General features: G+C 37.8%; 2 protein-coding genes across 4 annotated transcripts; one reads left to right on the forward strand and one right to left on the reverse strand.

The window, feature by feature from the left end:
• On the reverse strand, positions 1 to 7,523 carry LOC117215891 (katanin p60 ATPase-containing subunit A-like 2). The gene is made up of 7 exons (XM_033462458.1): positions 7,461 to 7,523; positions 7,097 to 7,167; positions 6,483 to 6,680; positions 6,086 to 6,374; positions 5,741 to 5,942; positions 5,570 to 5,682; positions 1 to 252 (listed from the first exon to the last, which is right to left on the reverse strand). The coding sequence occupies exons 1-7, from the start codon at positions 7,521 to 7,523 to the stop codon at positions 16 to 18; spliced, it is 1,173 nt and encodes a 390-aa protein (XP_033318349.1). The 3' UTR covers positions 1 to 15.
• On the forward strand, positions 7,182 to 24,238 carry LOC117215889. Of its 3 annotated transcripts, none has more exons than XR_004489235.1 (6): positions 7,182 to 8,074; positions 8,825 to 8,920; positions 14,036 to 14,242; positions 16,247 to 16,395; positions 23,669 to 23,935; positions 24,198 to 24,238. XR_004489235.1 is itself a non-coding variant. In XM_033462451.1 (4 exons), the coding sequence occupies exons 2-4, from the start codon at positions 14,152 to 14,154 to the stop codon at positions 23,843 to 23,845; spliced, it is 417 nt and encodes a 138-aa protein (XP_033318342.1). In that variant the 5' UTR covers positions 8,774 to 8,920; positions 14,036 to 14,151; the 3' UTR covers positions 23,846 to 24,103. The 3 variants fall into 3 exon arrangements, 1 of the variants encoding a protein (XP_033318342.1); XR_004489236.1 differs by having other exon boundaries at positions 8,828 to 8,920; XM_033462451.1 differs by lacking the exons at positions 7,182 to 8,074; positions 24,198 to 24,238 and having other exon boundaries at positions 8,774 to 8,920; positions 23,669 to 24,103.
• The last annotated feature ends 906 nt before the right edge of the window (positions 24,239 to 25,144 follow it).

Consider the following 25,144-nt stretch of genomic DNA (forward strand, 5'->3'; position numbering starts at 1 on the left):
ATATTACGATATTTTCTACTTAGAAAACATTGAAATAACGTGATATACGTACCAAGGGGAATTAGTTGTAGCCAGAAGAACTACATTAGAATTCTCATTAGACACTAATCCATCCAATCTAGAAAGAAGTTCTGATCTGAATCTCTTTGCAGGTTCAGACAATATACAGTCTCCTTTATTTGTGGCGATCCAGTCAATCTCGTCGATAAAAATAATTGTAGGCGAATGACTATAGGCAAGTTCAAATAAAACCTGTTCAGTTTAACAAATGTATTATTCATTAAATATTATATTCGAAATTCCTTAAATTCATTGCCTCATCACGAATATGATATCATTTCGTTTTCCAAACAACTATTCTATTTATATATGTCGGAGATGAAAGGAAAGCCGAAGCCCTTCCTTGGAAATTTTGGGAACATCCTCTAGTACCTTAGCCTAGATTTTATTATAGTTGTAATTGTAATTGTAACGCTCGCGAATAATATCAGGACGGAGGACCAATTTCATGATGAAATGAGGATTCCCCCTTACAACGATCAGCCGACATTTTCGCCAAGAAATTCACTAACGGAACCTGAAGCTAAACGCAGCAGGCTATCAGTTCCTCGGATTAAGTGCTACCGCTGTGGTGCTCACGGACATAGGAGAACGGAGTGTCGCCTGCAAACACAAACGGGGAAGGAGCAGGATATACGAAACCCGAAGGAAAAACGACCAGCCGCATCGTCGAAGGTGACCTGCTTCAAATGCCACGAGGAGGGACATATCGCGCCTAATTGCCCATCATCGCGGAAAAGAAACTACGATTCCATTGACGAACGCCGGATCGACTCCTGTGTAGTAGAAGCTCCGGCTGGTAGATTAAGCCATCTGGGTGAGTCGTATCCATTTTACTTTGATTCTGGGGCCGAGTGTTCGTTAATCAAAGAGTCCCTAGCCTCGAAATTTTCGGGTAAAAGAATAACCGATGTGGTAGTGATGCGGGGGATCGGGAATACTTGTATTAAGAGTACACTTCAGATTTTGTCCACTGTTCGTATTAACGATCTTACATTGGAGATAGTTTTTCATGTCCTTGCTGACGATTACCTAAAATACGACATCATGATTGGTCGCGAGATTTTGAGCCAGGGATTCGACGTAAATATCGCGCAAGATAGCCTTGTTATTTGTAAAACAAAGGTCGTTAACGCTTGTGGTAAAGTCGCGGAAGATGCGGTCAACATTAACGAGGTTGACACTGATGTGATCGGTAACTATAAAGATCGATTAATCTCTGTTCTCGAAAAATTTAAAGAATCATTCATTACGGGTTTCCCGCGTACTCGCGTCAGTACGGGCCAGTTGGAAATACGGCTAATCGATCCCAACGTCACCGTGCAGAGAAGCCCTTACAGGCTTAGCGTGGAAGAGCGAAGAATAGTACGCGAGAGGATAGACGAGTTAATTAAAGCACAAATTGTAAAACCTAGTAATTCGCCGTTCGCGAGCCCTATAATACTCGTGAAGAAGAAGGACGGCTCAGACAGATTGTGCGTAGATTTTCGAGCGCTGAATAAAAATACGGTCGCGGATCGGTATCCCTTACCCCTTATTGCTGACCAAATCGCGAGATTGCAGAGTGCGAGGTACTTCATTAGCCTGGACATGGCTAGCGGATTTCACCAGATCCCCATTCACCCTAACTCGACGGAATATACTGCGTTCGTTACCCCCGACGGTCAATACGAATACGTGACGATGCCGTTTGGGTTGAAAAATGCACCAGCCGTTTTCCAGAGAGCCATTTTCAAGGCCTTAGGCGACCTCGCTTATTCGTATGTCGTTGTTTATTTGGACGACGTTCTAATAATCGCCGACTCAATAGATCAAGCTCTAGAAAGGTTGCACACTGTACTAAACACTCTCGTAAACGCCGGATTTTCTTTCAATTTCGCTAAATGTTCTTTTCTGAAGACGTCGGTACTTTATTTGGGATATGTAATTCGTAACGGAGAAGTTCGTCCAAACCCGGGAAAAATACAAGCTTTGAATTCTTTACCTGCACCGTCGACCGTCACACAGCTTAGGCAGTTTATAGGTTTGGCCTCTTACTTCCGAAAATTTATTCCTAAATTTTCGCAAGTGATGAAACCCTTGTACGCACTTACTTCTAGTAACAAGCACATAACTTGGACGGACAGGCACGAAAAGATAAGACAACAGATAATTTCCGTTCTGACCGACGCGCCGGTGTTAATGATATTTGATCCCAATCGTCCCATAGAGCTACATACCGACGCTAGTTCGGAGGGGTATGGAGCTATTTTAATGCATAGAGTCGAAAAGGAAAACAGAGTCATCGAATATTATAGTAAAAGGACCAGTCCCGCGGAATCTAGGTATCATTCGTACGAACTGGAGACACTAGCAGTAGTAAGCGCCGTTAAGCATTTCCGACACTACTTACATGGACGGAAATTCTTAGTAGTTACGGACTGTAATTCTTTGAAAGCCTCCAGCAACAAAGTAAACTTAAACGACCGGGTTTATAGGTGGTGGGCTTATTTGCAAACATTCGATTTTGACATCATGTATCGAGAGGGTAAACGAATGGCCCACGTAGATTTCTTTTCGCGAAACCCCGTAGACTTGAATCGCCGTATGATAGACAAGGTCGCAGAGAAAGAGATTAATCTGGCCGAGATCTCCGAAGACTGGCTATTAGCGGAACAACGTCGCGATCCGCAAATCTCCGAAATCGTTAATAAATTACAGAACGAAGAGCTCGCGGAAGATATCGCGAATACCTACGAACTGCGATCCGGTACACTTTACCGTAAAGTACAACGAAAGGGCAGAACCCTTTGCTTACCCATTGTTCCGAGAGGTTTTAGATGGTCCGTCATCAACCATGTGCATCAGTCAATTATGCACTTAGGATGGGATAAAACGCTCGAGAAGCTCTATGAGTATTATTGGTTCGAGGGAATGGCGAAGTATGTTCGCAAGTTTGTCGAGAACTGCCATGCTTGTAGAGTTTCGAAGGCTAGTTCAGGTAAAATACAGGCTGAACTGCATCCTATACCTAAGACCGGCATACCGTGGCATACGGTGCATATGGACATAACGGGCAAGCTGAGTGGCAAGAATGACTCGAAAGAGTATGTCGTCGTCTTGATCGATGCCTTTACGAAATTCGTGCACTTATATCACACACGCAAATTGGATTCGCTCAGCGTTATCCAGGCACTTAAGTCCGCCGTGTTTTTGTTCGGTAGTCCCTGTCGGATAATAGCAGATCAGGGTAGATGTTTCACGGGCCGGGAATTTCAAGAATTCTGTGCAAGCAAACAAATCAAAGTTCATTTGATCGCGACCGGTGCAAGTAGGGCCAATGGGCAAGTAGAACGTGTTATGAGCACGTTAAAAAATATGTTCACAACGGTAGAAACGACCGGGCGTTCATGGCAAGACGCGATCGGGGAGATGCAATTGGCTTTGAATTGCACCATCAACCGCGTAACCAAATCGAGTCCTTTAGAGTTATTGATTGGTAGAGCAGCAAGACCGTATGACTTATTACTACCTGATAACATCGAGGAAAAAGAAATAGATATCTCCAGTGTAAGACAACAGGCAATAAAAGAGATGGAAACTAGTGCTAGGTATGACAAAGAGAGATTCGATAAAACCAAAGCTAAAGTAGTTAGGTTTAATCCTGGTGATTTGGTACTACGCCAAAATGAAGAAAGGAACCAGACAAAATTGGATCCAAAATTCAGGGGTCCGTTTGTGATATCGGAGGTCCTGGAAGGAGACCGATATACCTTGAAAACACTGGATGGGAAAAGGTCATACAAGTACAGTCATGACAGGTTAAGGAAAATGCCGGATAGTCGCATTCCTGCGGAGTTGGATGTCTGTTGTGATGACGAGAACAGTGACCATGGCGATGTGAGTACCCCGATCCCAGAGGATCGTAGAATTATATGAGCCCAGGTGCGGCCATGGGACGGAGTTCAGTGCGGTCAGGCACTGGGAGTGACGATGTCACGAAGCTGGGAGCCGGTTTAGTACCGACAGCGACGATGCCACGAAGCTGGGAGCCGGTTTAGTACCGACAGCGACGATGTCACGAAGCTGGGAGCCGGTTTAGTACCGACAGCGACGATGTCACGAAGCTGGGAGCCGGTTTAGTACCGACAGCGACGATGTCACGAAGCTGGGAGCCGGTTTAGTACCGACAGCGACAATGCCACGAGGTTGGAGCTGGTTTAGTACCGATAGCGACAATGTCACGAGGTTGGAGCTGGTCTAGTACCGACAGCGACAATGTCACGGATTTGGAGCTGGTCTAGTACCGACAGCGACGATGTCACGAAGCTGGAGCTGGTCTAGTACCGACAGTGACAATGTCACGAGGCTGGAGGCGGTCTAGTGTTGACAGCGATCGTGTTACGAAGCTGGTTATGTAACGAACTTTGAGAGTATGTGCGATTCGAAGGATGAGACCCATTTGGGTGTGAAATCGAGAATGGTCCGTCATGTCATTACGACCCGACTGAAAGCACGCAGAATGCAACTGGCACTTTGAATGCTAATCACAATGACACTAATCTTGTTTCCTTTTGTACGAAGGTACACCCGAGGACGTGTGATAGTCAGGATGGCCGTGTCGGAGATGAAAGGAAAGCCGAAGCCCTTCCTTGGAAATTTTGGGAACATCCTCTAGTACCTTAGCCTAGATTTTATTATAGTTGTAATTGTTTAAGATTTGTAATAAGCGAGATTGGGTTCGAGGTGACAATCGGTCGCTGAACGTAGCCACGGTCACGGGATGGATGTTTTATCTAACGGAGGTCTGGAGTGGTTGTATGTGTTTTCCGAGAAGTGTGGTTGTGGCGGCATGCGGCCTCGAGAGCGGGCCGAGCCACGTGTGATGTTGCCTCGGAGGTGCCGATGCAATGGGACATACATTGTATTTAGTAACCAAAACTCCAGGCAGAAACTGCCTAGCAACGGCGTTTGGAACTTTCTCGATGCTTCCAACGAGTGTGCCTAGCAACGGCGTTTGGAACCTTCTCGATGCTTCCAAACGGGGATAGAAAACAAAATGCAATCGTACAGGGAGAAAAATCTCCACGAGGCTGGCATTCTTGCGATTGCCTTGGAGAGTGATACATCGAGCATTTTCGACGATCGCATTTGCGTCTAAGTTAGTTTCGCTTAGTAAGGAGTTATCCCGGTGACCGTGGATTCGTTTGAACTCAAACATTGCTAATAGTATTATTTAATTTAATTATTCGTAGATCGTATTATTCATTAGGCTTAGTGTTTGTTAGACTTATTATTAGTTGTACTTATTATTTGTTAAGCTTAGTGATAGACCTGTATATACGTGTAAATAAAATCTCGGCTTTGTGAAACGATGGCTAGTCCACATGAAGAGTCGTCGCGCGCCCACAATTCGAATCCTGATCCGACATATATAAATGACGAAAAATAAAATCAAATCTTTTTATACCTAGAATCTCTCCTTCATAGACAAAGGAACAAAGAAACTTACAGAGACAAAGCAACTTACACGTATATACTTCTCGGAATCGCCTCTCCATTTGCTGACCAATGAGCTGGCAGTTATGTTAAAAAAGGTGCAATGGCATTCTGTCGCGACTGCCTTCGCTAACTTCGTTTTCCCTGTTTTGTATATTTCTTGTAAACACGTACAGAAATGAAAAGAATGCGAGTATCTTTCCTGTACCAGGTGGGCCGTACAGCAAAATACCTTTCCAGGGGGAAAACGGGCCATCAAAAAAGATAGGATACTTAAGGGCATACACAACGGCCTCCTTAACAGCGGTTTTACATTCTTCTAGGCCTATAACGTCATCCCAATGTACATTTAATTTGTTTACTATGATCTCCTGTGACGATACAAAGATAAAATGGCGTCTTCTCTATATTAAGTAAGTGTTACGTAATTTGGTATTTGAAGCGTTACTGAAATCACGTCATCGTCGATATACGTTGAACGGTTTATCGACGGGAATTTTATCGTTTAAAAGCTTTACGATACGTATATTAATCGAAAATAACTTACGCATGAGATGTCCTCAGCAATCTTTCGTAATTCCGGATTATCTGAATAAAGCTTTTCAATGCATTTCAATATCTTCGATTGCATGGATTGTTCCATTGGGACGTTAAATAGCTCTTCTGATGAACGTCCATCACTCTCATTGGGAAATATCGACGTCACTGTCATTCCGAGATTAATATGATTCGTATTGTCATCAGTTATCTTCTGCTGTAGATTCGTCTCTTTCACAGGCTCACTTCTCGCTTGTTTACTAACAGATTTGGCTTTTGTCTCAATACTTCTACAAACACTGGATCATATTGTAATACGATACGTTGAATACGATACGTTGAATACGATACGTTGAATACGATACGTTGAATACCGTTTAATATCGTTAAATAATTTAAATTCTTACGTTTTGCTTGCATTTGTCACTTCCCTCGTCATTTCCCTTCCAGTTATTTTCTTACACAATATGGGATATTTTTGAAATTTCATCTTGTAATAATTTTCATACTCTGCAACGATAATTTCCAAATCGATGTTGTCGCAGACCCGATGTTCGGGAGATAGACGAGCTTCCCGGAATAATACATCGCTAATGTCTATATACCTAAAGAAATGTAGTTTTTAATTAATTATAGTTTTTAACCGATTAAAAATATTTTTCGCAATGACTGAACACTATAAGATAACCATCAAACAACTGTTTTATCTCTAGGTAATACAGGCAAAAGAATGTATTTACTATATAAATCCTCGAAGATAATTTCTTGTCTTCTGCTCTTTAATTTCCAATTTTTAGATGGATAAGAATAATTTGAATTTATATTTCATATATTTGTTTATAACTAGTTAATCTACATTATCGATTGAGTTATTCTTAACTACTGAATTACCGATGTCGAATTTTCAAATTTGGTTTCGCCTTCTCTTTCCACGATGTCCACTGATTTCTATTTCGATTGGTCACTGACACTATTCAAGAGAATTGGAACTAGGAATATATTTTAATTATAATATACTCACCCATTGTGTTCCAAATAATCACATACAAGGTATAATATGTTCCGATGACGTTCCGAAATATGACTCTCCTCCTAATATAATTATTTTTTCATTACAATAATATAAGTTTTTTCATGTAATTTTTTGTTACATTTGCGAATTCAACGAGTTACACATGATTTTTCATGAAACACGAACGTTAAAAATATTTGATACAGCCTAATTATAAAAATTGTTAGAAGCAAAAGTCATAGATACTATGTGCGAGTATCGCATGAAACGAACAGCTATTAAGAGAACTGCAGCAATATTACAAATCAAATAACAAAACACACTCGTCTGTGACGTGGAAATTCTAAAATCTAAAATCTAGAATATTCCTTACCTTTTTTCGCAGATTATAAAATATCTTATTCATACTACCTTGCATCGATAAATCACCGTTCATAGTGACACTTTCAAATCGCCTATCGTTTCTCAATGGATACGAGAATTTCCGTTTATTACTTTAAAAACAACCCGTCCATTACGTTTCTCTCAAAAAATTCTTTCAACTCCGTTGAAAACCGAGCATCAAACAAGAGACAAACGATTTGTTGCCATGGAAATGTTTGGTTCACACATAAGCAACGCACAAATATAATGATAGAATAGCTGAGTGTGTGTACTGTATAGTAAGATGGATGCAACATGGAAATAGAAAGAGAACACCATGTATAGATACTTCCTGTCCTTGTTTAATGAGGCATGCACACTAGTGGACACTGACGCTGCTCGTATACCCCTGTTACATATTTCCTGTACAAGTGCGCGTCATTAGACAAGGACGGAACATCCTCTCTCTACTTCTCTATCGCGTTTTTAGTTCGCTCACGCGCTCTGTACTTATATCTATTACATTTCCACCATAGGCAGCGGCCGTGCAGTGACTTACAAAAGTTCCGAACGGTTCCATCCTGGGCGGACGGTTAATTGCGTTCGGTACTTCGAGGCAGGAAGGTGAGTACAGAATCGCTCCTCTTAGTACTCTTATTAGAAGTGTTATCATCGAATATAAGTTTTTTCAATAAATTCTTATCGTTTTACAATCTTTCTAGAATACAATGACGTCAGCAATCGATCATTTTCGCGAATTTATTGTAAATTAATTGGGGGAATATCTGGAGTTCTTTATCGGTTTCGACTGTAAAATCAGCAACTATTCGAATTTTTCATTCATAATTGTGACATTTTCGACTCTTCCGTTGCCAAGACCGTCTTGAGAGATTTTTGGCACGTTCCATCACCCTTGTTAAACGAGTGCACATTGGTGGATATATTGATTTTAAAAACCAATACGTGTACGAGATTTATTATCTCACTGGGACAAAGAAATCCGTTTTATTCGCGAATTTTCCGTGTTTCTTCTTAATTTTCGTGAGTGTCTGGCGCGGAGCATTATTTGAATGAACTTTTCATCGTTCAGATTATATTTCGTTTAAAAAGATTGAAATTGATGTCGAGAAGAAATGAAACAAGGTGCTCGGGCATTCTTTCGTTTCCCGGGGAAAGAGAAATATGAAAAAAACGGTCGTTCTTCCTTCTGCCATTTTCGTCCATTACCAAAATGGTATGACCCAAGTATCCGGGCCGTGAATCGATCAAGCGAATTTTGAATAATTTTTGAATAATATCCAGTTAATAATTTGTGAAACAAATTAATTTCATTTTATTGTTGGAAACAAATTAGTTGGATTTTTCTTTCTTTAGCAGTTTTTGCCAGAGTTGACCTGACGTGCTACTTCAGTTTCCATCTTCGCTTCTCGAAACTTCCAACGTCCTTGGTGTTGGAGTCTCCTTGCCCAGGTGAGTACATAGCTTCTAGATACTCGTCGCTGTTCATCCTTACGAGCCTCTCGAGCTTTAGTTGTCAATTGTTATCGTTAAAGGAAGAGAAGCTCGCGACAGATGTTATCGAACAAATCGTTTATTCTCGAAAAGTTCGAACTTGTTCGTTGCGTTTGAATATATATGGACGGACGCCATTTTTCATGACATCATCATGATTTGTCATGTCGTGAGTATAGCTTTTGACTACCATATGTTTGTGATTTATGTGAAATTTGACCACTATACCGTGATAGAATAATATTTCCAATGAATTATAAATATTTTACATTGTGAATTATAAATATTTGTTACAAATTATATCGTACTTGAGGTGAAAATGAACCATATATCTGCTTATGGAATATGAGGTAGTAAATCATTCGAAACATAATAACGATTAATTAAGCACATATACAATAACGTTTACGAATGAATATTGCGAATTATTGTATGGCTTTAATGCGGTATTTAATGTTTTGATTGCGGTCTTTGAAATGGTATCATAGGTGCTGATATAATATCGCGCGAAAAAGGAAAGACCAGTGGTTAATATTGCAGGTGCACCAGTGCGTTGCGCTCGTCGAGGGTGGTTTTGACGCTGGTGCCGAGGAAAGGCGCAGAACGTGTTCGATCGACCCGCGAACGTGGTCTGTGCTCATACTGCGACAAAGTTCGTTTCAGTTAGGCTCAGTCGTTGTTTGTCCGTCGACAGCGTATGGTCGCGTCGGCCTACGATTCCTTTTTTCTTCTTGTTTCTTGCGAACTCTCTCGCAACAGCCGTTCTATACGTACGCCGCCAGTATATCGCGTGATCATCGTTCCCATTGCTTCCCTTACCCTCTCACGTCCTTCGAAGAAGACCTCCCTTTGGTTTTTGGGGGCTTGTTTGGAGGGAATGTGTCGCTCGGACACATCAGGCATCAGCGTGATGTACTTTTCAGGTTTCATATTTTCTCTATGATACTTTCTAAGGAGAATTTGGAAGATATACATTTTTAGGAAATAAAGGTTTTTATGGAGTCATCGATAGGTTAGAATTTAATTAACTCTCTTATAACAGGTATACCAATTTTTTAATATATAAATTTAGTTTCCTCTATGGTGCTAGAGAACATAATGCGGGCATTTTATGATATAACGAATATATTCGTATATATTTTAGTTTATTCATTCGTCAAATTTCCCTAGTAGGCCGGCCTGCAGCTCACATGCAGCACTTAGTAAAAATTTGTTTTGTTAGAGGTTGGCCATTCTTCTTGCTATAAAAATATCGTGAAGTCATATCATATGATAAAGCACCTTCTGAAAGCTAGATGCTCGATAACGAGCCTAATGATTCTCGGTAGTTTGTAATGTCAAGCTTTGAATTGGCGAGATCGCTCTGCTGTTAAACCGCCGTCCAGCGGCGACCACATTCTTTAACCACGTTCAAGGGGTTAGGTTACGCTACAGAAACCATCAAAGGGTTTGCAAGTTAGTTGCCTTTTAGAAGTGGGGCAGTTGGTTGTTACATGTCATCCGTAGTTGCTGGCTGTTCTCCTTAGTCGCCATACATCATAGAGACGACAGTTATAGTCGCCAGTTGTCCTTGCTAATGGTTGCTTGTTGTCGCTAGTTAGTTCTCGTTATCGTTATGTATTCCATCAATCACGCGAAATTTAACGTATGGGATTTTATTCTTCTTTATTCTTTCTGTAGAGAGATTTTTTAAGACGAGGAAAATATAGAATATTTCAAGACGACGGTAAGGTTTGAATTTAAGTAACTATTTTATGATACAACAAAGTGGAAAAACGATTTAATTTTATAAAGTTTAAGATAATTTTTTAAAAAACTTTGAATTTAAAAGATTCAAATAGATATCTTAAACGTAATTAAACCCTCCATATCGTAAGAAATTAAATGAAATTGCGCAAGAAAGTTAATACATTTAATGTATTATTTTAAACATTTATTTAAAAACATTTATTTAAAATTTAAGTGTAGGCGTTGACTTTTTTTTTTTTTTTTGTACGTGGAGAAATCCTCATGGACACTCCGCTGCTGCAATAATCGCGTAACAGCAGAGTAGTGTCGGACTCCTACCGACTAAAACTCCACGATGACCATCTTATGCGCGTAACAGGGGTGCTCCAGGAACCTCTTATGAATTAACTTCAGTTGCATCCCCTTCTCGCGTTCTCTTGTTCGAGCCGGCTATTGAGTGGGCGTTAGGGGGAGGTCGTTGCCCCTATTGCTGTCACTTCTTCTGGTCGTAGTCCGTTGGGGTGGTGGCGGGGCGGCTCTGGGTCGTCTGACTGCCATCCTTCTCCATCGTCTTATCCTGCAGGGGTGAGAGTTTTTCTTTCTCTCCCTTTCCGCTCGCTCCTTCGCGAGCATAACTCGCTCGCAGAAGAGGCGGGCGGCCTCGTATTCCTGTGACCCTCTCAACATCGCTTCCACAATCGCTGAGGGGGTGAACGTTTCCCCTATGGCGTGCCGCAGGGTGTAGCGGGGCAGCCCCCACGCCGGACAGAGCTCCAGGGTGTGCTGCGCTGTGTCCCTGCCCTGGTAAAAGTTGTAACTACGAAGAAGCTTAACATATGGTGCGTCTCAAGACGACAGTAAAAAGTATTAAGAGATTTTTCGAGATTTTTTCTTTTAAGTTTCCAAGTACTTTTTCTATTTAACTTCTTTTTTTTGCATTTTCTCACAATATTCGATAAATAGAGACGAAATATGACAGTTCTTAATTCGGGGATTTATTGGTTCGAAAGTTACTTCAAAAGTGTTTCTGGAGTTCGTGCGGTTAATACTTTTAAACTACTGAGTACGACTTATTCCGTATGGCTGGACAAATCTTTGTCGATACTGTAAGCGTAACTGGTCCGGATATTGTCTTGTGGAGATAGAAAAATACACGAAGTATTGATTGAACTACATATTTTTGTAATTCTTTTTTAATTCTTTTAGTTCTTCATATATTGATAATAGAACGATATTCCGCTACTTTGAGCACAATATAGTAATGTTTAAATAAATAATAAAATTTACGCATTTCGTCTTCATGCGTCGATAAGAAAATGCAAAAAAAGTTAAAGAAAGATGATGCGCAGACGCGAAGTTTAGTCAGTAATAATATTTAAAACCTCTAAAATATATTGTACACATTTATTTGCAAATAAGCTCAATGAAATTAAACTGTAACTGTCTTTCCAATAATGTCTTCGATGTATTGCTCGCCATTATGTCGGATTAACAACTCTAAGTGATCGACCTTAATCACTAAATGGCGGCCGTGATTCAGTGGTATAGCTTTACATATGACGGACATCGCAGGCGCTTATAAGACGTCTATTGTGAAACGTTTCCAATAGCACCGTTTATGTGATGGTGAAATCTGAATATATATATATATCGCTGAAATATATATCGCTTATCACTTGAGTCTGACACGATCGTTTTTAAATAGAATCATAATTTTTTATTCTTTACAAAATCAGTCTTTAAAGATTATGTGCAAATAAAATAGATAAATAGATAAATGGTTGTACAAACTTATAAAACAGATATTACAAGTATATCTAAATAAATGATATATTTATAAATTGTAATATTTGATCTAAAGTTTAAATAAATAAAAGAGATACTCGTGACTTACAATAAACGTATTTTTTTCAATTTTTAAACAAAGCAAAAGTGGATAACAATTTTTCAAAATGTAAAAATCAACACAATGGTTAGTTTCTTTAATTAATCAATAACGTTTAAAGTTAATTAATGTCCAGAGTAGTTTGTACATTTTGTATTTCGCCGTATTTCAACGTTCGATGTGTAAATAGAACTTGATGTCTGAAATATCGAAAAAATAATTAAATCCGATCGTTCCGTCGAATTTGCAAATTGTATATTCGTGTAAAAAGTGGTAGTATATTTTTCTTTTTTCGATTATCGTTATCACTTTTTGTGTGGAAAAATTAATTCCGTGAAATGGAAGTGCAATCAATACGGCTTATCACGAAATAATAGCACAACGACGGTACATATTGGTATTGACGTCAGCTTTACAAAATTTCTCGAGTATCGCGGTCGACTATTTGGGTTAAGAATTCATTTTCAAGGTTCTACAAGCACGAGTATCTTATGGATATGAGATTTCCAGTGTACATTTTAATAACCATATTTCATATTGCATGCTGCGGTCCGAGAAAAATCCGCAGTTAATATTCTGCTAATCCCTGCTGCTTTTAAAGACCATAAGTAAGGTCCGTAAGGTCGTCCGTAAGGTTTAAAAGATTTCGAGTAGATTTGTATTACGTATTTTATCTTCTGTCGTCGTGTTTAATTAATTGAAAATGACGAAACTGTAATGGGACATTATTATCAAATATTAAACGTGCTTCCATTGGGTACTTTTATGGTCTTTGCGAGATATATATGCATTATACGTTGCTATTAGCAACGCGTAGCGATGAACGATGGATCGTTATCTCGTCTCGGTTGTGTACATATCAGTAATGCATAGTACTCGTACTAAATATCTTACAAATTCCATACAGATTTTCAGATTAGTTTCGAATAATACCAACACGACCATGATAGTCACAGTACAGTATTAAATGGTGCCACTATGCATAATACACTCCTAAAATGTTTCTACAAATATATTTGTCCGAATATTTTTGTCAGCTACTATATCCTAACTACGATTTATTAAACAATATATAGATTTAAAAAAGAATATATAACGACATTACTTGTTTAGGCTAGATTGGTTTAACTTGTATAGTTTTAATAACTAGAATAAAAGAAAAGAAAAGAAAAGAAAAGAAAAGAAAAGAAAAGAAAAGAAAAGAAAAGAAAAGAAAAGAAGAAAGATAATATGTTGTGGCAGTCGATAGTCGATCTAAGAAAATAGATAAAGGGAGGGAGGGGCAAAGCTAGTTAATCTGGAAAGAATCCAAGCGTCAATTTCAAGCATTTACAGAGAATCAAGCGGGCTGGTTAAAGTCGTGAGTTGAGCAATTATCCCGCGTTAGGTTCAATCAGGTTAGTCCCACGCGAAATTGATCCAACCATGCGAAAACGAGTGTATTCTGATTTCTGTCGCAGATACTTCTGGCTAGCGCAGTACCTACACGGTGGTTGTTGAAATAACCGCTTCTCATCTCTTTTCCGCAGCGCGGACATCATCCTTTGACCCCTTACGACTAACGAAATTTTCGAAGATGTACGGCAATTTGAGATTCTACTTGAAAATGATCATGATTGCGGTCTGTGTGCCGTCTGCTCTTCTTTTTGCCCTTCCGTCAAAGACTGGTAAGTTGATACTGATTAATTATGCGATCGAAATCCTATATAATGGCTACAAAAAATATTTGCATCATTATTCTCGTTTCCTAATGAATCGCTGTTTTAATCAAGTTTTATATTGCATCAAATTTCTGTAGTTACACGAAAGTACTAAATTATAGAAAACTTGATATACACGGATTTAATTAATTGATAAATTAGTCAATATATAGGCATTATTATTTCACGTGAAATTTTACAACGTCAAAAACCTAACATTCCTGTACGAGCAGTATTAATCACAAATTGTGAGAGTGCCTACTGATAAGGAAGAAAGATAATATAGAAAACGCAGACTTATGGAAAGAGAATCCCTGACATTAGACACGAATACGCGATTTCACGAAATATTTTATGGTATATCTAAGATAGAGAATATATATAGAGTACATATAAGTATATATAGAGTAAGAATATATATAGAGTATATATAAGTACCAAAAATACATCCTAAGACGTGTATGCGATCTACGCTGTATGGGACGTATTATAAATGGTTTCCGCCACTCAACCGCATTTGAATTTGTGAACACGATCGAACAATTGACACAAATTATTAATTTCCGTCTCTACCCTAGTAACGATTTGCTTTGGAACGAGGTCGAATCGTTCTGATTCCGCGCATGATTAACAAATAATTACAGAGGACATCAATTACTTGGATGGTCTTCGCCATTTCAACGTAGCATCGATGACATCCGGTAATTGAACTCAAAGTGATTTGCTTAAACCGATTAATTTGATCAAATCAACCAATTACTTGAATTAATGCAAGCTGTACTCGAGATTCGCGCATCTTGTGTATACACACCGGGTCAGACAAAAGTTTTCATTCATCCCAGTAGAACTTTCGTAGTCCTTGAGGACGAGTGTCGCTTCTCGTGCATCTAAAGTTTCGTTCAAATTAGCCGATTTATTTGAACTCGATCGACTGGAAACCTCTTTGTCACTGTGAATTTGTTACTTAATTGATACTCTTATACGCCTTTGTCCTTTAAGCTCTTACATCCATTTTTAATTAGTCAAGTCGTTTGACTTTTCACAAGTATTTTGAAACTATTTTACTAGCGCGAATCTACTTTTTTTACTTGAGATTATCTGCTATTTTTATTGAAATGTATATGTACGTATATACACTTTTGAATTTTAGCCTTCTATTATTCTTATATCCTTTAAACGTCATTTCAAGCTTCAAGCGACTTTAACTCAAATAGCTCGATTTCAAGTTTTAACGTATACTGTAAAGCACACTTGCGAAGTGAAACAGTAAACAGGATATGAAAACTCCCTCCCCAGTAAGAAATCGAATATCCAATTTCAATCGTGCTTCATCGATGAAGCATCAATGCTACGTAGAAGCATCGTGGCAGCCGCAATGCGGATCCGTTGCGGATCCGAACAAAAATTTCCTGGCACGATCGTTTTCGTAACGCTATTAGCCGTTTCAGTATCAGGGATGTTTTAAAAATCCGTATCGGATTGTACCATGAAGCGCAATAGCGCTTCGTTTATTTATTTACGAGAAGTGCCGATCAACTCGATTGCACTGCTCTTTTTTTTTGTCGAAACATACCGTTCAACGCGTTCACGCTTTACTTCATCAGCTATATCAGAAACGTTACACTAAAGAGTCAAAAGATTGCCAAATATTCGTGCTTTACCTTTTGTTTGTGTGACGTTCTGTAATTGGTTTTCCAATTCAAGAGGTAATTTATACATTAGTTTTTTCTTTATTTGGTTTACGATTATTTGAAAGAAAAGTAATTACGAGAGGAAACTCTGATATGACTAGCGACAAGCTACGTTCGGAACCGAGCGCGTTGTGAATTGACAATCGTAACCAAACATCGCGACACAGTTCACCACACTACGCGTACAGCATGATCACGCTGAGTGGCGTTGAAACGGTTAACGTAACTGCTCGTACGACCGTCGAATGGCAAAGATATTCAAGCTGAGAATCGTTTTTAGATGCTACAGACGACGACTGTACTGACTTCCAAGGAGAAACCATTCGACATGGTCTTATGTATGTGCCGGGACCTGCGGTTTGCAGTCTCTGCGTCTGCTATCATTCGGAGCCGAAGTGGTGCCAGGCGATCTTCTGCAAACCACCCGTAGTGAGTATATGCTCATTACTTAAACACTTAACACAACCAGAGAGAAACTAAAGTACACCGTTAACGCTTGCACGCTGGTCGTTAAAGCACATGCTACGCGAATAGGGTACATAGGCGATTCATCTAACTTGCCTTGAATTACTTTTACAAAGAGACACATGGACAGGAATAATTTTTTGTTACGAGTCGTTTAATTTATTCGTTCGTTAGGACGATTGGTCTGACAAATTCAAAGTCTTGTTCCGTATAAATATTTTTAAACAAGCACGTCATAAGCTTTGTATATTTTTTTTATCGCAACGAAACTGTTCAGAGAAATGTTGAAATTATTAATTACAAAAGAAGACATTTACGTTGTAAAAATGTTAGCGAAAACATTTGTGAAAAAGTTACTTGGTTATAAATTCTACAAAAAGAAATATTGAAAATCACGTCCCATTTATTCAGTTGCACGTATGAAAAGTATTTTGCATTCGCGCAAAAAAATCCCTTAAGGATACATATTTTATAATAATTGGAGTGTCAAAGTTATTACGCGGATTGGCGTACATGTGCCTTTTAATGAAACTAGGTTATTCATTTGTTATTCGTTCCTAACTTTCAAATTTATGACTTTTGCGGAATAAAATTTTATATTCCGGTTCAGTGTATAAATGATTCATTTTGAATTTAATAAAATTGGAGTTACAGCAGAACAAATAATAATTTGTGCTTTATTAAAACGTTCTTTTAGCATCTCGTTTTAATATTTCTCTAATAATATTTTCTTAACCGTTATATTTAAATGAAGGTTTTCAAAGCAGAGACGTACTTTAACGTAGGAAATGGACGTACATTTATAATGAGAATTCAGAGGCAAAAATATTTCATACAAAAATTAATATTCCCCATGTGTAAATAGCTACGTTATGACTTTTATATTTATCTAACGTCTTTCCATGCAAGGTAACGTATATTTGCATCTGTGCTTCTTCCCTTCTGGGTATTAAAACCTGGCATTCGTGAAAATGAGTAAAAAGCATGAGCCATCCTATAAAAAGAAGCTGCTTTCATCTTTCATTACATATTCGTCAGAATATCGTTAATAAATATTTCAGTTCAGATTTCAGCTTAAATAAATGCATAGGATTGGACATTTATTTATATATGTATCTGTGAACGCTTTTTGACATAAAATTTTTATAACGACTAAAATGACATATTCCGATATTAAATTAATTTGATGAGAATAAAATCTGAATTTTTTAAACGAGATTTTGTATGAAGTTACATTTATTGGGAAAAATTCATTCTTTTATAATATGATAAAACGAGACTCATAGTCTGTATAAATCATTTCATGGAATATTATGTGTATGTACATGTGTTCTACGCTTTTATTATAAAAATGCTAAATGAACATAACGATCAAATGCGATTTTTTTTGCGAAACACTTTGCTAGTCGTGAGAAGCAGCAATTCTCTTCTGCGAATCAATTACGGTTCACGAGAAATTGTATTATAGCCTGGGACGTATTCAAATATCTTCAATTATTCTCGGCTGTTTCCATTTCTATTCGTCTCTTACGTAAGTACTCGTTTGATGTACGTACATAGTGAGACAATAATCGTTGACACCTTTAATGTCTTCAGTATTATAGAATAAGACGCGAAAATACGTTGAAACCTGACTTTTAGATTCGCGAGACTCTATAAGGCTTCGAAAGTCTCTTGTTTCAGGCCGAATAAAAAATTGTAGATGAAGAATTACATTGCGAGATCTGTTAAGGAAAATTTTAAATCGTATCGTTGTAATAGGATTATTTCAGCGAGGGAAATTACGTGTTGCGTGCGAAGCCACGAGCTTTCTTTCAGGCTAATATACATAATTGTCCTATCGAACTTTCCATCTAAACCGTTGCGCTCACACGTGGATTTTGCATTTCAATTTTCTTACTTACGGTCCAGTCCAGTGAGACCAAGTTAAATTTTTCAGCCCTCCGAGGTAGAATATGTTTTATAGAGAGACGTACAACGCCATGAAGGGGAGACAGATCAATAAATTGGGTCATCTTTAAATTACTGACAATTATTTCATCGACGCGGTTTCACCGACACCGAGTCCCCTTGCAACGTCTGTCAAAGCTTATTTACCGATACACTGAAATCAACCACAATCATTTTACCGACGTCTTCCTTTGCTGACAGTTATTATACTCGCTGTCATATGTTATCGTTGATTATACATCGTCATTTACAAATTCGTTTCCGCGTATAACGAAACAAAGGAAGAAACGAAAATGATACGTTTCATGACGCATTGTTAAATTATTAATTAACCAGAGTTACATATCTACATGAATGCTTTGAAATGTCAGTTATAATTCATGAAAATGGATACAAGCCATTTTACTATACATAAATAGAATTATAAAGACATGTTACGTACTAATGCTTTTACGAAATATATTTCTGTATACGTTTGACGTTTCTGTATTATTCCTTTTGTGCTTTCTGCTCTTGTATTTAGCTCGTCGGAAGTAAAAATACGTTAAGCGAATCAGCTAATCTATTCGAGCGTTTCAATGGCTCAGTCTTCTCTTATGTAACTACCAAAAGAGAAGATAAGTCTTTGGTTATACAACATTTCATAACGTCCAAAGTAACGGGGCACTAATTAGTTGAAACTTTAAGACAGACCAGATATCAGTCATCGTCCGTAAATACATTTATTACGATCGTTTCAAGTTTAAAGAAACACCGTTATAAAGTCGTAATAACAAGAACTGGTTCTACGTTTTCTATCCATTTCCTTCCAGATAAATCTCTCTATCTAAAATCCTTATTTCCATATTTCCTTGAAAAGGTTAAAGTCGTTATGTATAAAATCGAACGTAGAGAAGAAGGAAGATCCGCAAAAAATTCTTTCAGCTTTCCCTATGTTCGAGCTCGAATCAAAGCAATCCTATTCCCAATAGGGTGACTATGCGTTTAACTTCTCATAGAATCTCTCTGATTCCGTGTGATACCTTCGGTGCTTTTGAAGTATGTAATCGATGTCGTAACGTCAACGCTTTGCAGTGCGAATTCAATTTTAAGTTGCAATTTCCCCGTTTGCGTGGCAAAAGCATAAAATCGATAGCGCACGTTTCGATAAACACGTTTTCTTTGCTGATGGCGCTCTATAAATATAAATATTTGAATAAATATCGCGAATTTCATGTTGCTAAAAGATTTATACTATTTATTCGTAAATAACTGTTGGATATGTTTAAGTTGAAACCACTGCATTAGGTCTTTTTTCTTGTTTAAAATTATTTGTATTGGTAAATTGAATGAAAGTTCTAACATGTAATTCTTTAAAGCTTGAATCTCTGCGAAGAGAAAAGATCTTTCAACCAACAAGAACTGGTTCTACGTTTTCTATCCATTTCCTTCCAGATAAATCTCTCTATCTAAAATCCTTATTTCCATATTTCCTTGAAAGGGTTAAAGTCGTTATGTATAAAATCCAACGTAGAGAAGAAGGAAGACCCGCAAAAAATTCTTTCAGCTTTCCCTATGTTCGAGCTCGAATCAAAGCAATCCTATTCCCAATAGGGTGACTATGCGTTTAACTTCTCATAGAATCTCTCTGATTCCGTGTGATACCTTCGGTGCTTTTGAAGTATGTAATCGATGTCGTAACGTCAACGCTTTGCAGTGCGAATTCAATTTTAAGTTGCAATTTCCCCGTTTGCGTGGCAAAAGCATAAAATCGATAGCGCACGTTTCGATAAACACGTTTTCTCTGCTGATGGCGCACTATAAATATAAATATTTGAATAAATATCGCGAATTTCATGTTGCTAAAAGATTTATACTATTTATTCGTAAATAACTATTGGATATGTTTAAGTTGAAACCACTGCATTAGGTCTTTTTTCTTGTTTAAAATTATTTGTATTGGTAAATTGAATGAAAGTTCTAACATGTAATTCTTTAAAGCTTGAATCTCTGCGAAGAGAAAAGATCTTTCAACCAACAGGAACTGGTTCTACGTTTTCTATCCATTTCCTTCCAGATAAATCTCTCTATCTAAAATCCTTATTTCCATATTTCCTTGAAAGGGTTAAAGTCGTTATGTATAAAATCCAACGTAGAGAAGAAGGAAGACCCGCAAAAAATTCTTTCAGCTTTCCCTATGTTCGAGCTCGAATCAAAGCAATCCTATTCCCAATAGGGTGACTATGCGTTTAACTTCTCATAGAATCTCTCTGATTCCGCGTGATACCTTCGGTGCTTTTGAAGTATGTAATCGATGTAGTAACGTCAACGCTTTGCAGTGCGAATTCAATTTTAAGTTGCAATTTCCCTGTTTGCGTGGCAAAAGCATAAAATCGATAGCACACGTTTCGATAAACACGTTTTCTTTGCTGATGGCGCACTATAAATATAAATATTTGAATAAATATCGCGAATTTCATGTTGCTAAAAGATTTATACTATTTATTCGTAAATAACTGTTGGATATGTTTAAGTTGAAACCACTGCATTAGGTCTTTTTTCTTGTTTAAAATTATTTGTATTGGTAAATTGAATGAAAGTTCTAACATGTAATTTGTTCTTCTTTTATAAATAGTTTACAGAGGATAAAGCGTGGGTAACTCACGACTGTCGCGATCATGACACTATACATACCTATGCATAGCACGTATACTAAGCTAACTAAAATAGCAAGTCAGAGAAATGGAAATTTAGGAAAATCTAAAGGAAGATAAAACGTTCGAGCCTTGCCAGGAATATAAGATGCTAAGTAATCTTCCTAAGTAATCTCCTCCAGCTTTTTCTAGTTTGATCAATAATTATTAGTACATGTTAGGAAAACAAATAGAATTTTTGTTCTCAAGCGAGGTATAATTTAAATTTTGTATGTACACAAAAATGTTAAATATCTGTAATAAACATGGTATAATCAATTTTTTTACATAAAATTATATTGTATAGGCTATTGTTATTTAAACATTTTAAATTGGATGAAGAAAAAAAATGACGCAAATAAAACGTAGGACATTTTAATTAAAGAGACTAATATAGAGATTTATCTACTTAACTGTGATTAAATCATCTCCACTTAACGCTCTACCTCTTCTATTAATTATGCTTCGTTAAACTATGATTACAGAGGATGGGTTTTTTGATAAAATGACATTCTGACAAATATATATAGATCGATATATATAGATATAGATAGACAAATATATAGATTCTTACAACAGTAGTTATGAATGAACAGTAGTTATTGTATCAATTCCGTTCTTCAGAAGCTTCATTTGTGAAAAGACAATTCGCCGAAATATGGATTCACTGTAGTTATAGCTATAGGATTTCAATCTAGTTGACAGACTTGCCTTACGTAGAGAATATCTGTCTCTTGTTCTACCTTATCGCGATTCTCTCCTCATCTTATACGCTTTGTCGAGCAAAGTAATATTGGCATATATCTCGACTCTGGTTACAATCGTTAGTTTCCGCCTAAACGGTTAGAATCACACAGCTCGCGCTCTACTCTCGTTTATTCAACATTCAGGCCATATGGTCGCATGCGACGAGTTTTATGTTAATTTCGACCGATTACAATACCTTTCTTTCGTTTACAAGGAACGACGAGACTGGCAGTTGCGTGATTTCCAATGCAAAAGCCGCGATATCTGCGCGATAACCTAACCTCAACCGATTTTGTTGTACTATTCTTATGTGGACTTCGTTTGTACCACTTTCGTAACAAAAATAGAATACGTAGAACACAGCATTCCGTTATGCGATATTGTCGATTCCTAACATCCGAAAAATCAGAGATAATTTTTTCCCTACAGTTGTACATTTGTGTGAAAAATTACGAACGTAAAGTTGTTTGGTGCATGCACAGTCCTCCCCTCCCCTGCATTTGCGTGGACATGCTAGAAAGATTCACTTTTCCACGGTGAAACTGTATGTATTATAATTTCATTTTTACAAAGGTCGAACATCCTACTATGCATAAATTTAATATTAATATAAGCAGGTTTCGTGTTAAGTATTACATCTGACGTATAAGCACACGTGTGTACGAGCCTTGGTTTTAAATGTCTTATAGTAGACACCGAAAAGATTATTCAGTTGGATATCTGACTCAACATCAATATTTTACTAGGAGATAACATGTTAAGAACACGTTGGTGGATGGCATGGGAGATGATGAATGAAGACATACTTCTGTGAGATACATAAAATAGTAGTCAGAACGTATTTTGGCGCTTGGGGACAGCAACAGCTGGTGATACTGTCATACACCTCCATTTATAAACTTTCGAAAATCGATGTGACCTTCAAACTTTAGTGTATTCTGTTTCACAGCACAAAATGTTTCCGAAACGTACGTTTATTGTTACAATGAACTTGACTAATGGCTCTGAAATACTATCCTTGAAAAAACAATGGGGGAATTGGAGCAAAAAAAAGAAGGAAATAAACAAAGACCTTGTTGATTCGTAAAAATAAAATATGCTACAGGAAAAACTTTTTCCAACTGATTGAGATGCGACAAGCTTTAAAAGCTATGACGCGAATCGAGCGTTTGTCTACAAGAGCGCATTTTCGGTGGATATATAGATATACATGTATATGTGACGAAATATACTAAAGCAATATTGACCCTTTGTCGCTGAAAGTATCAAACTACAAAACTTCCTTTCAAATTTTCAGAATAAGGAAATCAGGATCATGATAAATAATTGGAACATAATTAAAAATAATATATCTTCTCTATAAGATAATGAATACATTGGTTCATTTAATTTTTATGGATATTCAAACGCTTCTGTGAAATAAAACGTCAAGATTATAGAGTATAAAATTCATAGCTATGAAATAACTAAAACTCTGATGTATTATTAAAAATATACGTTAGGTTGTATGTAGTGATACATACAAAGATTACATGTACAAACTCATAATTAACACAATGCTACCGCAACCATTCTGCAATCTACCTTGCCCAAAACACTCTTCCAGTCACCTCCAAACTCTTCAATTCTCTCCACCTAACCACCCACAAACCATTCACAAACATGCAATTCTCGACAAAAGAAGAACTTATCGTCAGTTGTCCTTAACATCTCGTTCATTCATTTGGTCCCTATCCCCCTATTTCCTCCCACTGCGATGATCGCACTACATTTTTCCACGTCTCTATTCTATTCTCTGGATGACCTGAATTCTCGAGCAGTCGAGTGACGATTGATCTGTACAATTGATCGATTTCTTTTTACTACAGACATGCAAGAAATTCCGTGTTGGAGAGCGATGTTGCGAGTTCGAGTGCCTGGACCATCTGAAGAACGTTACCGGAACTGGTATAGTTTATGTCGTTGATGACAATAATTCCTCCACGACTCAGCAACAAGAGCTACTCTGGGTGATGAGCTTAATGATGCTGTTGCGGCTATTTTAATTTTTCAACAAGGATCCAGATGGCGCCGTTGACGAAATTCTTTCATTATAAACGTCAACGATCAACATCAGCCATCAGGGAACAAAGAAGGTACGCTGTAACGTATCTGAGTAATTATACCTCGAGGAGTATACTTTTTTTTTTTGTAACTCATTGAGTTGCAATTCTAATTTTTGCACTTCCTCCTTCATGTCCTCTATGTGCTTCTCGAGCTCTTGTGTCGTCCTGTGCGAAGTAAATCGCACTTATTATTTAATATACCTTTTGAATTGACTTCTGTCTCTGTAGTTTCTTCTTTTGTATCTTCTTCGAGTTTTCTTTGTTCTTCTAATCCACCCTTCTCATTTTGTAGGATCTTCCTTGTTGTTACGCCGCCTAAAACATCTGCACGCCAGCCCGCGCCACCGGACAACAACCAGCCTGCGTAACGTCACTTCGACCCTCAATAAACCTAAGGACCCACCATAACTTTCACTTCCCTGTATTGTTTCGCCATGTGTCTTCAATCCGTTTGTCTTGAAGAATTTCTAAAGCTTAAAAATATTCTCGAAACACGGTCGGTTTTTAGAGAGGTCCTTGGGACCACGCCGGGAAGGAGCGTCAGCGCTAGGGGCAATCTAGGGGACCTCCTCCTAACGCCAATTCAAAAGTCAGGAGGTACTAGGATTGGCTCGAACAAGAGGACGCGAAAAGGGGGTGCAACAGAAGTTAATTCATAAGAGGTTCCTGGAGCACCCCTGTCACACGCATAGGATGGTCATCGTGGAGTTTTAGTCGGTAGGAGTCCGACACAACTCTGCTGTTACGTGATTACTGCAGCAGCAGAGTGTCCATGAGGATTTTTCCACGTACAAAAAAGAAAAAAAAAAAGAAAATGTCGTAATAGGTACTGAAGGTACACTCAAATATGTTCAACAACCAATAACGTTTATTAGACTCTATCACTCAATAACAATAAACGATTAACAACGGTTGAATAACGATTAACGATTAACTACGGTAGACGCTTGACGACGATTAACAACAGCGACGATCAACCGATCTCTCAAAAATAGTCGACTCGTTTCTCTTCACCATTCGCGCTTCGCGGCTCGTATCCGTCCGCGATCATGGTAACGTATGCCTTCTGCCCAGTATTTGAAGGAAGGACAAAACATAACACAATATAACGTAATACATTATAACGTAATATATTATAAAGTAATATAATATAACGTTATACATTATAACGTAATAGCACATAACGCAATATATTATAACGTAATACTATGAAACATAATATAATATAATATAACATAA

Source organism: Bombus bifarius, unplaced genomic scaffold, assembly GCF_011952205.1.
Source record: "Bombus bifarius isolate JDL3187 unplaced genomic scaffold, Bbif_JDL3187 scf7180000009832, whole genome shotgun sequence".
NCBI classification, from domain to species: Eukaryota; Metazoa; Arthropoda; class Insecta; order Hymenoptera; family Apidae; genus Bombus; species Bombus bifarius.